General features: G+C 38.0%; 1 protein-coding gene across 2 annotated transcripts in view; it reads right to left on the reverse strand.

The window, feature by feature from the left end:
* The window catches only part of LOC118853487 (all-trans-retinol dehydrogenase [NAD(+)] ADH7-like), a 29,837-nt gene extending 11,513 nt beyond the window's left edge, over positions 1-18,324 (reverse strand). Inside the window, exons 1-5 of one of the 2 annotated variants that reach the window (XM_036763594.1) lie at positions 18,307-18,324; positions 13,054-13,155; positions 6,184-6,322; positions 3,702-3,789; positions 3,387-3,603 (exon numbers count right to left, since the gene is read on the reverse strand). In XM_036763594.1, the coding sequence (XP_036619489.1) occupies positions 3,387-3,603; positions 3,702-3,789; positions 6,184-6,322; positions 13,054-13,155; positions 18,307-18,324 (564 nt within the window). Of the gene's footprint in view, positions 1-3,386; positions 3,604-3,701; positions 3,790-6,183; positions 6,323-13,053; positions 13,156-13,921; positions 13,979-18,306 lie in introns of those variants that run through there. The other variant, XM_036763593.1, reaches the window with a different exon arrangement.
* Between the last annotated feature and the right edge of the window lie 212 nt (positions 18,325-18,536).

Here is an 18,536-nt window from a genome sequence, read left to right on the forward strand (position 1 = left end):
TGCATGGAAGGTAACAAAGAGACAATTTTGAGTGAATGGAAAGCAAAGGAGTTTTGTTCATTTTGATAACTGAATAGATTATTATTGAGTTATTCTAAGAAAATTTTAGAGCCATACTCTATAGCATTAAGAAGTGAATAGCCATTAACATTGGACCATCCATAAAAAATGGTTCTGAAATGACAATTAGTATATATGTAGGACCAAAGGTTTTGAGAACAGCTCCAAGAAAACCTAATAACGGGATTTTTAAAAAAAATTTTAACTGTGTTATATTATTTAGAATGTACTGTAGGAAATTTTGAAACAAAATTATACCTCAGAAGTAATTTCCTGCTGACACTGTCTCAGCCTACCTCAGGCCTACACAACCTGTAGCCTGTCAAAGGATTTTGGACAGCCTATGAAAAATATAGAGGAAAACATTCTCTAAATTTTTTTGCAGGTAGCCTGAAATCCTTTGGTATGCCCACAGGCCGTTTACTGCCAATGGGTCTGGCCTAACTGGATCACTGGCCAGAAGAGATGTGCCAAATAAGACACTCACAAAATACAATTCCACCAGGAATTATGCAACACCAACCAGGTCAAGACCCCAGTTCACTGGATTACATATTATCTACTATCATTTACCACAATGTTCTACTTCATTAATATGCTTCAAAGGTACCATATAGCCTTATTACTTTAAAGGTACAGGGGAGGAGGGAATATGTCTCATGTGAATTAATGGCAAATAATAATTACAGAATATTTTAAAAGACATAGTTTCATTGGTAGGACCTGTGTGGTAGGAGAAATCTTTTAAAGCTCTATCCCATGTAGACTAGGATAGTTATTCTTTAAAAGACATTGAAAGTGTCTTTAGGAGCTAATTAATTCAGGAGATTAAGCCTGGGACAGTTGACATAGATTCTCAGTGTCCTAAAGAAGGCAAAAAATAAAGAAGGCAGCTCTTCCCTTGTGGTTCTGATCAGCAGATGGAAAAAGGGAAGCTACACCCAACTGAACTCTGCTATATCCTTGAAAAAACAGTTTTCCCCTGCTATGGCTAAATAAACCTCTTTTTGTTAACTGTTAGATGTTCTGTAAGTGTCATTCCATTCCAATCCTGAACATGCACTATCATAGATTTGGTTCAGGCCCGAAACTTCTAGGGTTTGTGGGATGTGGGGCATGGACTTTGAAAACCCAGGGCTAGATCTTTGGCCTGTCCATGACCAGAATGAAGATTATTTTAAGAAACCACATGGTCAACATCCCAGAAGATGTTGATTTCTTTCTGCAAAGCTGAGCAGTTATTGTGAAGGGCTCCAGAAGAATGGAACATCCTACAAAAAAACTTCAACCATGACAATGTCCTTGGGAAGGAAAAAAGCTCCAGGTGGACAAATATTGGGAAAAGAACTCTCTGTACTTTGCAACAATGGTAGTCATGCAAAACATGCTCAAAGGCATTACCTTGAGTGATTGATGAAGGATACTTGTATATGCTTGCTTGCTTTCTCATTAAAATTATTATTCAAGACAATGGCTCACTTGTTGAAATCAGAATTTTCTTGGGATTAAAAATAGTTCCAAATAGTGCTCATGAGATCAGGCATAGCTAGTGTTGTTTCTCAAAACCCCCAAAATGAGTTAATTCATGAAGTAAATTATATTGAATTTGTATCAAACTCAGCCAACCTTTTTAAATAGGCCACTATTGTGAAAAAAAACAAGGATATCAGAAAATTTCTGAATGGCATTTAAGTTTCTAAGAAAGGCACAGTACAACACATTGCACCACTCCTCACATTTCATACCTTCTAGTAAGAAGGTATGCTTCTGGTTGCCATTTGCTCATTAGACTACGAATATCCACTGATGTTGACCATACACAAACACAAGAGTATTTGTACAACCAGGACACCCCAAAGTGATGTTTCTTGATGCCTTTAGATTCATTCTAGAGCCGACTCCACAAACTCCTTCACTTATCTCTCCAAGGAGAATGTGAAATTCATTGTTCCATTTAGAGGCAACTTTCTTCTTTGGGTTTCATTGATACTGAAAAAGTTCAGATTCATTAAGTCCATTAGTATATCCAGTTATCCTAGCTACGGCAGTTAGGTGGAGCAATAGATAGAGCTCTGGGCCTGGAGTCAGGAAGATCCAAGTTCAGATCTGACCTCAGATGCTTACTAGCTGTGTGAACCTAGGCAAGCCATTTAACAGCTGCCTGCCTCAGTTTCCCAATTGTAAAATAGGGATCCTAATAGCAGCTACCCATCAGAGTTGTTGTAAGGATTAAATAACATTTGTAAAGTGCTTAGAATAATGCCTATCACATAGTAGGTGCTTCATAAATGCTTATTTCCTTTCTTCTTTATTGCTCATTGGATCAGGATATCATATATCAATACCCAAATTGAAATTTATAAGGTATCTAAAAACTGTGTGTTGCTTAGCACCCTCTGCCCCAGTGTTTGCCACTGCCACAGCATCACTGCAGAAAAAGATAGCTACCATACTAGGATAACCCCCACTTTGTATTTAAAAAAAAAAGTTTTTTTCCCGGAGGGTTACTATGGCAAAATAATCCATCATTAAATGGCCAGCCTACTGGTGATGAGATTATCTGTACCTAGATAGTCAGGCCTTTGGAAAAGATAATCAGTGTATTGGTAGGACCATACTAGAAATGTTTCCTCCATGGCAAAATCTATCAGACCTTGGATCCTGCTGGCATAGCTCATAAGAACCCACAGCCACCTCCAAATTAAGGAGAGGCCTTGGAATAGACTTGGTGGAGGAAAGTTTTAGTTTAAAAAAATTATGCACACTATGCTTAATTTGTGCTGTTTGTGAAACCCAAACAGGGGAGATTTTATTGTGTATTCTTTTCATTTTCTAAACCATATTTCTGACTTGTAGTAGAACCTTTTTATAGGTGCTGACTCCCCATAAGAATATGAACTTCTGTATGACAAGGATTAGCTTTCTTTTCTCTTTGTTTCTCCATATTTTGCTCATAGTGACTGCTTAATAAATGTTTTTTTCATTTATTCATTCATCCATGCATGCATGCCTTTCTTTTGTGACAAACGGGAATTCATCCAAACTGTTGACATAACATATTAGACACTGTTCCTAATGCCAAAATCATCTGAACGAAGAATAGGAATTTCAGATTGTCTGAATGTTTTTGTCTCTATAGCTTTGTATTTGTGGGGACAGAGGCTTCTGGATGATTAACTGGATATTTCATTGTTCGTTAGGGTGTCTGATATGGTACAGACAGTACCTGAATGTAATTTGTGTTTTGAAACTTTTAGTGTCCACACAAATCTTTACTCTGTCAAGAAAAGCATCCTTCATGAAAACTAAATCATTTATATCCTCACCTTGGCAGTCTTCACAGCAGCCCCGTAGCCAGTGGAGAATCCACAGCCAATCAAACACACCTTCTCCAGAGGAGCAGCGGCATCGATTTTAGCTACTGAAATTTCCTCCACCACTGTGTACTCAGTGAAGCTACTGGTTTTCAGAAAATGGTAGACGGGCTGCCCTTTGCAGGTAAATCTGGTGGTGCCATCAGACAATACTCCCTTACCGGTTAGACTATTCAAGACATTAAAGGCACCAATAAATGAATGCAGCTTACCTATTAATTAATAATGGGGCAATTAAAATGAAATCTCAGTAGAAAGTACACTCACTCTGCCTTCACACACAAATTGCCATTAGGATGTATGCAGGAGGAACATTTTCCACACTGTGGCAGGAAGAGGGGAATGACCTTATCTCCTGGAAGAGAAAAGATTATGATATGAAATATTGCTTAAGAACCACCTTTTAAGATAGCCAAATTAAGAAATATTTTTGGGGGGCAGCTAGGTGGCGCGGTGGATACAGCACCAGCTCTGGAGTCAAGAGGACTGAGTTCAGATGTGACCTCAGACACTTGACACTTACTAGCTGTATGACCCTAGGCGAAGCACTTAACCCTGTTTCTCTCTCTCTCTCTCTCTCTCTCTCTCTCTCTCTCTCTCTCACTCTCTCTCTCTCTCTCTCTCTATATATATATATATATATATATATACACATACATATACATATATATAAAACACATATATATATAATAAATATAAATATACAAATAAATACAAAATATAATATATATTTTTATATATGGGAGGTACATGTATATGCATATATGTATATAATTTCTAAACAATGCTCTCATAACTAATGTGTGGCTTAATCAACTAAGTAATACAATGTATTCAGGCAGATAGAAAGACAGATAGATATATAGATAGATAGATAGATAAATAGATAAATTTAAAAAAAGAAACCCTACTCTGGGCACCTGCAACTACACGTGAATGTGAATTGGGAAAGTAGCCCTGAGGGATGTTACACCATTAGAGAAAACAATTCTACAACTTATATATTTAGAGAATTTGAGAGGTTAAGTTGCCTACATAGAGTCACACAGCAAATATATACCAGAGACAGGATATAAATTCAGGACATCCCAATGCAGAGGCTGGCTATCTATCGACCACACCTCTATCTAAAACAAATTTATACCATTTCTCATAGGCATAATAGCACTTTTTGTCATAGCAAAAAACTGGCCACAAAGTAGATGCCCTTTGATTGGAGTGGTTAAACAAAGTATGGTATATGAATATAATGGAATTTAATAATACTCCAGGAAATGAGGGATATGAGGGATTTAGAAAGATATGGAAACATTTATGTGAAGGAAGGGAGCCCCCTCCTCAAGAAAAAAAACACCAAAATACCCAAAACCTCAGTTGATGGTTCAGAATGTAATCACAAAGTGTTAATGATATGTTATCTAGACTCTAGAGCTGAGTCACACCCTAATCTCTTTATGATATGTGAATACCTATATTACTGAGTCTAGAGGGGAATAAAGTGATTGGATGAACAAATTAGTCACACTGAGGTAGCTAGGTATTGAAATGGATCACTAAACTTAAATTTGCCCCCAAATCTTCAACTGTAAAATGGATAATAATAGCCCCTATCCCTCAAGGATCAAATGAGATAATATTTGTACTATTTGCACTAATATTTGTGCTAATCACAGATCCTGGACATAGTAAGTGCTTAACAAATGCTTATTTCCTTTCTCTCTTTCTTCTTCTCCTATCTCTCTCTTTTTCCTTCTTTCCCCTCCCCTCTCCCTCCATTCGGTCCTTCCTTGTTCCTTCCCTTTCCTTTCCTTGCTCCATCCCTTCCTTCCCTCCTTTCCTCCTTCCTTCCCTTTGTTTTCCTTTCTTCCTTCCTTCCTTTCTTCCTTTCTTCTTTCTTTCCTTCCTTCCTTCATTCCTTCCTTTCTTTCTTCCACTTAGCCAGAAGCTGCTTATGGAGTAGATATTAGTGGGTGGGGGAGAGGAAGGAAAGAGAATTGTCTGAGTCTATTTCTCTGAAGAGACACACATTCCAGATAGACATGGATATAGGGAGATAGTCACCAAGGTGGGGTAGGGGATGGGGAAGAAGTAGTTACAAGGACTGTGACCCTTACCAGCAGAAAAGAAAATAGAAACAAGATGGAGCCCAGTCCTGGAGAACACAGCTGAATAATCTGCCCAGTAAAGATGTGGAACCCAAGAGGAAGCGTGTGAGAACCCTGAAGAAAAGCCTTCCAGATCCTATAGTTCAAGAGTTAAGAATTGTCTTTGTCACATGTGTATCCTACATGTGTTCCTCATTGCTGTTATACTCTAAGCATGAACCCATTCTTACCATGGACAGCATTGTGTTTGTTCATGATAGTGCCCCAGGTTTATGGGCTGAGGAAGAATGTATTATATTTACTTTTCTTGCTCTGACATTTGAGTAATTGCCTTTCTCAATATTTCTTTACCTTAGGAGATTCTTAATCTTTTTAATCTGTTTTGGACCCCTTGGGTAGTCTGATAAAGCCCATGGATCTCTTCTCAGAATAAAGTTTTTAAATGCATAAAATAAAATACATATAGGATTACAAAGGGAACCAATTATACTGAAATACAGCTTCATGTACAATCATTTTAAAATTATACTATGTTATAGAAATGTTTGTTGTCTTCCATAAATTAAAGTTAAAAAAGAAATGCAACTATAAAAATTATTTTAGAAAAAAAATTCAAAGACCTTTGTTAAAGACCCCTGCCTTACCTGGTTTCACTGTAGTTACCCCTTCTCCAATACTCTCTACAATCCCACTTGCTTCATGTCCCACAATTACTGGAAACTTAGTAGTCATTGCTCCACTGATGACATGGTCATCTGTGCGACAGATCCCTGTGGCCAAGATCTACATGGAAAGAGAAAGGCGACTGAATCTTGGAGGTAACAGGATATCTTGGGCATGGCAAGAGGGACAGATCATTCTAAAATGAAATGCAGTTTATAATTAAAGATGATCCTGTCTTTATAAATATACTAATGCTTTCCATTGTGTTGGGTGCATTGCCAATTATAAGGTTCTTGTCCCAAAGTAGCTTTCATCACGAGGGAGTATGATCCAGCAGGGCAGTGACATGTCATACGAAATGACATGCAGTGCTCAAATGGAGGAACCAAACCAGATGTGATCATCTCACCAAGGGTCTACATGATTTGTAATTTTTTTAGCTAATCACATGTCACAGAACATTTTCCCCTGTGATGATCTCAAGGGGTAGGTGAGAAGAAAATGGACTTTTTCTGAAAGCTCCTACAAGTATGAATTGTCCTGGTGCAGGGCATGAGGAACTATTTGGCACAAGGTTGGCCAGCTGCAAAAGATTCTTTGGCCTGAAACATTAGTTTAAGGTAACAGAAAAGTTAAATTGAAATTTATGGTCATCCCTAGAGAAAATGCAAAGGGCTATGGCTTAGATTGTTGGAGGATGAGCCATGGGAAGGGGCCAGGAAAGGAAATAAGAAAGGCTTTTAGGAAATTGATCTTTACTCAAGGCACACAGGATTCCTAAACATTTTATTAATGAGAAAATAGTTTAGATTCATGATCGTATTTTGATTTATTTTTATTATAAGAATGTAAATATCTTTAATTGTTAGGGTACATTTTATTTTATTTTTTTATAAATTCCAATTCAATTTGATAAGAATTTATTAAGGTATGCAAGACAAAATGCTAAATACTAGGATATAAGAATAAAACCAAACTATCCCCGTCTTCAAGGAGCTTACACTCCACTGAGAGGAAATGAGTAAATATAAATGAATAAATACAAAATACTAAATGAATATAAATGGATTTAATGTGATGGAAAGGTCAACACTAGTTGGGGAGGGGTGATCAGCAGCTGAGCCTTGAAGCGAGCTTAAGATTCCAATAGGAGGAGATGAGGAAAGAGTCCATTCCAGATGTAGGTCCTGTGCAAATGTGGTGGGAGGTGTAACATTATGTAACAAGGACAGAAAGTAGGTCAGTTTGGCTGTAGCAGAGCATATGTTAAAGGTAATAGTGTGAAATCAGCCTGGATTGATTGTCTGGAGCCAAATTTTGAAGGTATTTAAATGTCAATCAGAAGAATGCTATATTTTATCATAAAGGCTAAGACTTCTTCAGGACAATATGGTCAGACTGAGGCTTTAGAAATGTAAATTTAGCAACTGTTTGGAGGATGAACTAGACAAGGGAGAGACAGTCTTTATAATGGGACTATAGCAATAGTCCAAGCAGGGGGTGAAGAAAGCCTGAACGATTATGTGGTGCATGCAAAAGGAGAGAAGGGGACAATTTTGAGGGATGTTATTGAGGGAGAGTCAAGTCTTGTTCATAGGGGATAAGGGAAAGTGAGGAATTGTGCGTGTCTTTGAATTTGCACACCTGAGTGACTGGAAGGAAGGTGTCCTTGATAGAAATAGAAACATTAGGAGGAAGGATGGTACTAGGGTGGGGGGAGATAAGTTTAGATTTGGACACATTGAATTTGAGAAGTTAATGTGATAACCAAATGGAGGGAGGCCATTGGTCTATAGGAGTGGAGCTCAGAAGTGAAATGAAAGTAAGCATAGTAAATGGATTTTCATATTATTTGCATAGAGATTTGTGAACAGATGATAACTGAACACACAGGACGTGATGAGGTCACAGAGTGAAGCTATAGAGAAAGGAGGGAAGAGGGCCCAGAGTGGAGTCCTGATACAGAGTGAGTTCTCAGATCCAGAGCGAGAAATGAGTAATGAACTTCCACTGGAGACTGAGCAGGAGCAGTCAGAGGAGAACCAGGAGAAAGCAATAATCAGGAAAACCCAGGAAGAGAGAATGTATCCAGAATGTGGAGTTGGTCAACAGTGTCAAATGCTATCAAGAAGTCATGAAAACTAGGACCAGAAATGACAATTCAATTTATTAGTAAAGAGAATAACCACTTCCGAACAATAGAAAATTAATGTTACAAAAATCATAAAGAGTAAACTTGATGAAAAGATAGGAAAAGACAGCTCCCTCCTAATCCCAACTCCTTTGTAGAGTTGGGGGGTCCCGAATGTGGAACATTGCATGGAAGGTTGAATTTTTTTTTCAAAGATTGATCTGTTTTGCTACATATTCTCTCTTGCTATTTTAAAATTCCTTGTAATAAGAAAGCTATCTTGGAGGGTGAGGAAAGGGATACAGGAGAAATGAAGGTGTTTTGGAAACAAAATGGATTAACAAAATCTATTTTAAAATAGAAGATCAGTAATGAAAAACAGAGTGTTTTTTAAAAGATCATTGCTACTGTGTTGGAGTCAGAGTGCAGAGTGTGAAGAGATGAAAGGGGCAGGAAATGAAGAAACAGAAGCAACAAGTATCAACAGATTATGAGAGGGAAGAGAAATGGAGAGAGAGACAGAGAGAGAAGATGAGAGATACAGAAGAGAGGGAGAGAAGAGAAAGAGAAACACACGCACACACACACACACACAGAGAGAGAGAGAGAGAGAGAGAGAGAGAGAGAGAGAGAGAGAGAGAGGATGAGAGGCAGAGACAGAGAGAGGATGAGAGACAGAGACAGAGAGAATAAGAGAGAAGAGAGAGAAACAGAGAGTGATACAGAAAGAGACAGACAGAGAGAGAGATAGAGACAGAGAATAAGAGAGAAGAGAGGGACAGAGACAGAGAGACATAAAGAGAAAGAGACAGAGAGAAAGAGAGAGAGAAACAGACAGAGACAGAGAGACAGACAAAGAGACAGAGAAGATAAGAGATAGAATGAGAGAGAGAAGAGAGAGAAACAGAAAGAGACAGAGACAGAGAGACACAGGTAGACACCAAGAGACAGAGAGAGAGAGAGAGAGATAGAGAGAGAGAGATAGAGAGAGAGAGAGAGAGAGAGAGAGAGAGAGAGAGGAGAGAGAGAGAGAGAGAGAAGAGAGAGAGAAGAGAGAGAGAGAGAGGGAGAGAGAGAGAGAGGGAGAGAGAGAGAGGGAGGGAGAGAGAGATTGGGGAATAGAAAAGTCAAGAAGTCAAGTATGGGTTTTTAAAGGACTAGGAAGTCTGGGCACATTTGTAAGCATCAACTAAGGAGCTACCAAATAATGAAAAAGTAGAAAAAATGGAGAATGGGAGCAGCAAATTCTTAGAGGAGACAGGATGGACTGAGATCAAGGGCACAAGTGGGGCGGGGGTTGACCTTGGCAAGGAGAAAGGCAACTTCTTCCCAGACTACAGCAAAGGAAGCTAGAATGGGGAATGGTGGGGAGAGCATTTGAGGAATAGAATCAAGGACAAGAGGAAGTGTACTAAAAATAGACTCAAAATTTTCAATCAAGTGTAGACTTTTCAAGAAAGTCTAAATATCCTCTGCTGAGAGAGAGAGTAAGATACTGTATTGAAGGTAGCTCTCAGACAAAAGAGGTGGTGTGGAAGATCTATTTTTTAAAAAGCACAGAGTCATTTGAGGCACAATAAAAGGATTGTTGGGCAGAAGGGGAAGAGAGCAGTTGAGATTAGAGAACAGTAATGAGCAGTGGCCTCAGTCAGCAGAGTTGTGAGATTCCTCCTGCAAGGATTTCACAGCATGAGGGTCCAGGGAGGGAAGCCAACGGTGGCCTTAGCCCAGGGTTCATCATCTAGAAGAGGATGAGTAATCATAGGATAATGGGGCAAGGAATTCAAGTATAGAGGACAGTTCAAATATGTTCCCAATGTCAATTAATAGAAAATATTTCAGGGCTAGCTGAGTCTGAGGAGATTTTGTAAAAAAAAAAAAAATCATTACTTTTCAGTATTATTAAGGTACTTGTTCAATAAATATTTAACAATGGAAAGAAAGATGCCAATGGAAAGAAAATGTGCAAGTGAAATCTGTGTTTCATGGATCCAGATGTTGCCTCCAACAGGGTAGATTACAAGCTTTTCAAGTCTGCCCACCTCCTCTCATGACTCACATCTGCCCCTTCCTACATTCACCATTTAATGTGATATAGTCCTACGGGAACCCACAGGGGCTTGTCTACCTTGCTTTCATTGTGTGACCTGCCTACCTTCTTGTTGTTTCAAACATTTCCATGAGGACATCTTTTATTTCAGAGATCCTCTGTTCTCAGCCAGCATGTGCCTTTTCATCGCCCTCTGCTTGATATCCCTTTTGAATTTTTCTATCAGATATTCATTCTAAATTCTTCTGAGCCTCTAATCTTTTGTGACTCACAGCTGACCAATAATTCTGATATAATACTGGTTTTTGTAGCAAATACTTATATAGCACTTTAAGGTTTCCAAAGTGCTTTATATATGTTAAGTCATTTGATCAACACAACACTCTTGTGAGTTAGATGCCGTTATTATCCCCATTCTACAGATAAAGTCAATAAGGCATAGGGAGCTTAAGTGACTTGCCCAGGGTCACATACTTGTAAGTGTCTGAGGCTGGATTCAAACTCAGGTCTTCCTGACTCCAAGTCTTGCACTCTATAATCAAAAGAGACGAGTTGAGGATGACCCTGAATTTCCAAACTTGGATTACTTGGGAGGATAATGATGACCTCAACAAAAATGGGAAAATTCCAGAAGAGGAGTGGGCTTGGACAGAAAGAAAATGAATTCTTTTTTGACGTGTTGAATTTGAGATGCTTCCAGAAATCCAGTTTGAAATGTGGAATAGACAGTTGCAGACACAGGAATAGAACTCACAAAGGTAGAGGGAGATAGATAAATCAATCTGGGAATCATCTGCAAAAAAGATGATGAGTGAGTCTTAAGAGCTGCTGAGATTTCCAAGTTAGAGAATCTAGGAAGAAAAGAGGGGATGGTGCAAGAGGTGAACTGTAGACCTTGGGTGTCGGAGGGAAGAGTGCTCAGAGGTTAAGTGACTTCCTCAGAGCCACAGAGATGGTAAATACCTTGAAGGGGGATGGGGACTCAAGTCTTCCTGAGCAGGTCTGGTACTCCCCAACTATATGCCTCTACAGCCTTTAAAAGAGATTGAATTTTTTTCTAGTGGAAGTTTGGGACTGGAAAATAGTATTGCAATTTCTTAAAAGCAATCTGACCTATTTTGTCATTCCTCTTATTTAATTCTGGAATCAACTCATGCATTTTCTGTGTGTATCCAATACACATATACACATATGTATGTGTATATGTGTGTACATATGTATGTATGATGCTCGTGTGTATTGGGGCTATATATGTGTGTATGTATATATGCATGCTTGTGTGCATTGTTGCTATGTATGTGTATATATATGTGTGTATGTATGTATGCTCGTATTTATTGTGGATATGTATGTATGTATGTATGCACTGATGGATGAGCTCTTCCAGGTTAGGTTTTCCATCTAACTAAAGAATAAGTTTTATGCAGTATTATGACATGGATGTCTGTCCTAATCTTATCCATTTTGTTATCCTGTGTGAATGGTTAGGCCAAACTCTTTGGAGTGGTTACAGATCTTTTCTGGGAGGTTTTACAATGTTTCAGGGCTCAATGCATCCCTCACAATGTCCTTAATGGACATGAACATTAGGAAGACCTTATCATCTTCAAGGATTCCCTTGAATCTTCAACTTGAGCAATATACTGGGTCTTCATTGTGACAATGATCATCATCCTTGGGAAGCATACATCTATCTGTTTTATAGCTCACTTGATGTTAACAATAAGATTGTATGGGAGGGAAGATAGAGAGGGAAGGGAAGGGAAGGGAAGGGAAGGGAAGGGAAGAGAAGGGAAGGGAAGGGAAGGGAAGGGAAGGGAAGGGAAAGGGAAGGGAAAGGGAAGGGAAAGGGAAGGGAAAGGAAAAATGCCAGAGGTTGGGGTGGGGGAAGAGATATATTACAGAGAGAAAGATGAATGCCTAACTAGGAGTCAGAATTCCAAAGACAAATCTTGCAAAATTATAAACTGACATAAAATGAAATTGGCATAGAATTAATAGGTTAGGAAAGCATTAATCTAGAGGCTTCTGAATGTGATTCTCAAAAAATCATACAATATTGGAGACATCTAGTTCTGGGTGCCTCATACTCCCCTCCTAATGCACTTCTGCCTTAGACCTTATGGGGATGATGATGCCATAGGTTTGGTTGTATTTATCTCAGCTATGGGGTTCCAAACACCTTTCTAAGAGAACTGTCCTAAAAGGAATCTTTGAGAAGTGCCTTGAAGAGTAAAGCAATAGCAATACTGGCAGCTACCATTGAAGCCATACCTAAAGTAATGAAGGAAAGAACATGACTCAGAACTATTTAACTGGTTAGTCCCACCAGTGATATAGCTCCAAGGATGCTGTTCCTTTACATCAGGGACCTCTTATCATCATGGGATTACAGACCCAGCAAATATTTAAAAGGGTGTTACCTTAGGTGTTGACTGACAAAACATCACTTAAGACTTGGACTCAAGTTCCACCTTTGACCCACATTGGCTATTTGAGTCTGGGCAGGTTGCTGAACTAATTAATGTCCCCAGGCAACTCTAAGTCTCTAAGTTGCAGAACCGGTGCTGATGTGCACTGGAAGAGTTTCCTCTTTGGCAGTTCCCTATAAGAAAGAAATCTCAGGCCTTCTCTTAAGGAAAAAAAAGGGCACATCAGGAATGTTGGTACCTTAATTCGAACTTCATAGGCTTTTGGTGGGGCAACTTCCACCTCCTCAATGGAAAGGGGTTGCTTCAGGCCCCATAACACAGCAGCTGTGCATTTAATCACCTGGGAAAATAGCAAGAACATAGTCATGTGACCTACTCATGAACCCATAAAACTTGACATCTGACTAACGTAAACATAGGAAACTCCACTGCAAGAAGGGAATGGATGAACAAGTTGTGCTGTATGGTTGTGATGGAATACTGCTGTGCTATAAGACATGATGAGCTCAATGATCTTACAAAAACATCAGTAGATTTGCATGAAAAAATGAAGAGTGAAATGAGCAGAACCAAGAGAACACTGTATACAGTAACAGCAATATTGACTTAAGAACTTTGAGTGACTAAGTTATTTTTGACTATTATAAATACCCAAATTACCTACAAAGGACATAAGGAGGAAGATGCTATCTGCATCCAGAGAAAGAACTGATAAATAGAAGTCTGTATGGAATGATTTTGCATATATATATATATATATATCTACATGTATATATACATATACACACATATTTGTGTCTGATGTAACCATCTCAAGGATTTGGGGGGAGGGATGAAAAAAGTAAAAAAAAAAAAAGAAATTTATATAATAATTTATTATATATTTTAAAAGAATAGCAAGTGGTAGATAATAGATTTGTGGCTTTATGCACTTCTTTTTTTCTTATACTATGTTATGGAAATGCTTATTTTATTCCATAAATTAAAAATTGAAAAACTTTTAAAAAAATTTGAAAGAATCATCCTATGAGGGTGGGCTGTTCGGCTAAGCTTCCCCAAGACCAGGACTTTTTCCATGCATTTGCAAGTTTAAGTTGCAAAACTACTACATTTGTAGAAATACTTGTCCCTTTGAAGACTGGAGACATTGGCATGAAAAGCATTGGAAGAAAGGAAAAATGAACTCATAGATTTCAGTGGAACTGTAGGTCCGAAAGTGAAGGAAAGGAAGAGACTGTGCAAATCAGAAACACCTTAGAGGAGAGGAACCCGTGAGCTGACTCCCAGGGAGGACTGGTCTACCAGGGGGAATCCTGCCTTTCCAAAGGATTCACCCCACCCCTTGTCCCCACAAAGCCAGCATTTCCTGCCTTGTTTTTATCCCATTACTTGATATAGTATTTTGTCAATTAGGGATTCTGTTGGGTTAAGGGGAATCTTTTTAAAATGCAAATTCTGACCATTAGTCACTAACACATTAGAGTCAGTCAATAAACATTAATTAAATGCCTATTATGTGCCAGGTACTGTGGTAAGTGCTAGGGATAGAAATAAGAAAAAAAAGAGAAAAACAGTCTCTGCTCCCAAGGCGCTTACACTCTAATGCGGGGAGAGAAAAGATATATATAAGGAGCTGAAAAGTTGGGGGGGGGTGGGGTGGCGATCTGGGAAAGTACCCAACATTGGGGCACAGTGGAAAAGTCAGAGAAGTTCAAAGATTGCGCAGCTAAGTGAGAAATGAGAAAGCATTCTGAACTATACCCCCTCCTTAAATGGAAGGCTAAAACTTCGTAGATTCATTCTCTAATAAGAGGGTGAGGTGGAATCCCAAAGCTGATGGGATCTTGCATGATCATGAGGTTTTCCCTAAAATGAGCTTCCTGGACCCTTGGAGGAAGTCAAAGAAGTCCCAAGACAGTGCAGTAGGGTGAATTCACTCAATCAGCTTTCTGGCCTCCTAGCTCCCAGCTAAGGTCAGCAGCCTTAAAGGAACCAGGCTTTTGATTGTAGAGTGTTGATGGCTATTTTGGCACCCTGGAATATTTTGTAGTGTAGGGTGGCCTAGGTGGGTTACTTTTTTGGGGACCGGAGGGCAGCAACGTGAGAGAAATGGTTACTGGAGTCTTATTGAGAGGTGAGTTAGGAGAAAGGAGTAGTCTCAGTAGAAACTGAGACAGGAAGATGCCATCTGTCTACTTCGGAATTTTACCAAGGCCAGCCCTACATCATGGAGTATGGGAAGTGACCCTGGCATAAGCTTTCAGGGGAGAATGATGATTATTACACTATTTTGAAGCAAGAATCTGGTGCAGTCTGGCTGATGTTAGAGCAGACAGTCAGTCACTTGGTGATTTGAGGTGCTGGGCTGAGTAGTCCTTCGTAGAGGCCTAAATCCCCGGTCCTCATCGTCATCTATTTTTCTAGCTCTTCAGTCTCCTGATCCACTTAAATAAGGCCCCTTCCAATTTGTCCCCGATCTCTTCCTGCCATAAGTGATATTTGTGCCCATTAAAGGTATGTGGTGAGACATACATAGAGACAAGTTGTTCTGGTGATCACAAGAAGATACATTCCTGGAAGGAGAATATAGGGGAAAATTGCAGGTGTACTAAGGAATCCTTGGGCCTAATTTTAGCACCCTTCAGAACTAGTTTTTACAGGGAAGGGGGCTGCCAGGAAATTCTGGGCTGCCAAGACAAACAAATGAACAAAAACAAATGAACAAAAAAAAAACAAAAAACAACCCTTCAGAATTCAGAGCACCTGTAAGGAAAGTTCCCAAAGGGATAAAAGAGAGTGGAAGGACAAAGCAAAGGCTATGAAACATCAATGCCCAATCCACCTTAACAGTAAGTAGCAAAATGTGGAAAAGATGGGCATATTGAGGATCCACATAAACATTCCTCAGGGGAGAAAGTCTCAGGGCAGCCAACATGGCTTGCTTTCTGTGCTGGCTAACCCCATAGTCCCTCTCCCGAAAGTCGGGGAGCCTTGCCACCTCTGCTTTGGGAAAATGTCTCATTGGCTGTAATCTTGGGCAGAGGTGGCCAAAGCTTAAGATTAGGTGAGACTGAAGGGCCATCAGGAGATCTGCTCACAAGTCCATGGACTTCATGTTCTTGATTCACAGAAAGATGGAATTTAGAACATCTCAATTCATGAAAGTTAGCATAGGAGTTAAGGGTGCAGTTACGAGATTAATCTAGTCTTTACATGAACCAACTGCTCGCAAAATTAACCAGATTCAAATGTTCCCAGTACATCTCCCGTTCAAAGACATTCTCAACATCTCAGACCCTAAAGTTAGGATTATATTTGCCAATATGTCTGAATTTCAAATGTCATCTATGACATAAAAAGTATTATTGAAGAAAAAATACAAAAGTTACTTTTGCAAATAATAGATCCATGTCAAAATGAGAAAATAATTGACTAATTACACTGATTGTGCTTTAGTTATAGCTTTCGTCATAAAAACAGGAGTTACAATTGATGATTTGGTCCTTTGAGCTGTTTTTCTATTCTGGTTCTTCTAGACCTCTTTGGACCATTTTGCCAAATGAAGTAAATACCCAAATCCTTTTTAAACTGGACCAAATCTCTGATATTTAAAGAATTTTAAGCATCTTTTTTTTCAATTATAAGAATTTGCAAGCAGAAGCATAGGATGGTAGAAAAGTCATGCAACTTTGCTTTAGAAAAGCATTGGCCTGCCCTTAGGCAAATCACTCAAAATCCCTGAGCGGCACACCTGTGAAGTGAGATAAATAGAAATTTCTCTTTTGGCTTCATGCGTTTGTTTTTAGAACTATATTTGATGTCTGAGAAAGCTTTGTAAACTTTAAAATTCTACCAATGGTTCTTAACTTGGGGGTCTATGATCATGGTTTATTTTTTTATTTTACATTTCAATAACTGCATTTCAATATAATTGTTTTCTTTTGTTATTTTGTATATTATCATGTTATACATTTAAAGGTTAAGAACCTCTTCTCTATCCACACGCTCAGTGATTTTTTTGCCCACATAAACAAGGCTTTAATGAGAACCATCCTTACTTCTTAACCTGATATACACAGCTGGTAAAAATTACATCCTTAAGTAACCTCATGGGTGTGCCCAGCCTTTAGGTGTTGATATAGATTTGATCTCTACCTTTTGCATTCCATCACTTAACTGTATCCAAACATAACAGTCAGAGCAGAAAGTGCCAACATTCTAGTGAAAACAGCTTAAAGCCCATTCTGTGAGTCACTGCCGAAGTCCTAGAGGAAGCACCCACTTCCCCATGGTCATTCTGTTTATGGTCCCCATTTTTATCCTGTATAAGTAAAAAAGTTCCACCCTACACATGTATATGTGTGTATATATGTATATATAACATATATAACATATGACATATATAATGTATATGATATACTGTAATACAACTAATTAATATGATGTGATATGAAATTATATATATATGATATGGTGTAATCTAATGTAATATAACGTAATATAATGTAACATAATATAATATAATATAATATAATATAATATAATATAATATAATATAATATAATATAATGTAACGTAATATAATGTAACGTAATATAATGTAACGTAATATAATGTAACGTAATATAATGTAACGTAATATAATGTAACGTAATATAATGTAACGTAATATAATGTAACGTAATATAATGTAACGTAATATAATGTAACGTAATATAATGTAACGTAATATAATGTAACGTAATATAATGTAACGTAATATAATGTAACGTAATATAATGTAACGTAATATAATGTAACGTAATATAATATAATATAATATAATATAATATAATATGATATAATATGATATGATATAATATGATATGATATAATATGATATAATATAGGGTATTCCTAAAGTCTGGACACATAGGCAAAAATGCATGTTTTCAAGAAACGAAATGAATGAAATTTCCGACATTTTATTTAATTGGAATATTAACAAATAACATCTTTGATATGATTTCCATCATTTGTAATGCAAAGGTTGATGCGCTTTACAAGATTCACATGAACTCGAAGCAATAACTCAATAACTACACATTGCTGTCAAGTTTAGCATATTCACTCTTGGAATATGAATATGAAATCATATGATGATATTTGAAGTTGAAGATGTTATTTGTTAATATTCCAATTAAATAAAATGCTGTTGAAAATTTCAATCATTTCATTTCTCGAAAATATGCATTTTTGCCTATGTGTCCAGAATTTAGGAACACCCTGTACAATACAATATAATATAATGCAATATAATACAATACAATACAGTACAGTGCAATGTAATGTAATATAATACAATATAATATAAATTCTAATTGCTTGCCTGCCTAGGCAAACCTCTCCTCTCCTGAAAATTTACTTCCCTAAACAAATAATTCAGATGCTGGAAGGTAACAGTTACCCATCTCCCTAGTTTGTGATGAAGATACAGAAATACTTTGCTTACTTTTCCTGTGGTGCTCATCCTGACTCTCTCTTAGTTCTGGCCTCCTCTGACCAGTGTCTCCACTCTCTCGTGTGTGAACTAGCTTGCCTTCAGATAAATATCCTGTTTCAAAGAAACACCCTCAAAAACATGACTCACGGCTCTCCAGCTCTTCCTCTCACGATCTGGTCCCACCCCTTGAAATGTTGAAGTTTTGAAAGGAAAGAAAAAAACAAACCCACAAAGCTGTA

The sequence above is a fragment of the Trichosurus vulpecula genome, chromosome 6 (genome assembly GCF_011100635.1).
Source record: "Trichosurus vulpecula isolate mTriVul1 chromosome 6, mTriVul1.pri, whole genome shotgun sequence".
Classification (NCBI taxonomy): domain Eukaryota; kingdom Metazoa; phylum Chordata; class Mammalia; order Diprotodontia; family Phalangeridae; genus Trichosurus; species Trichosurus vulpecula.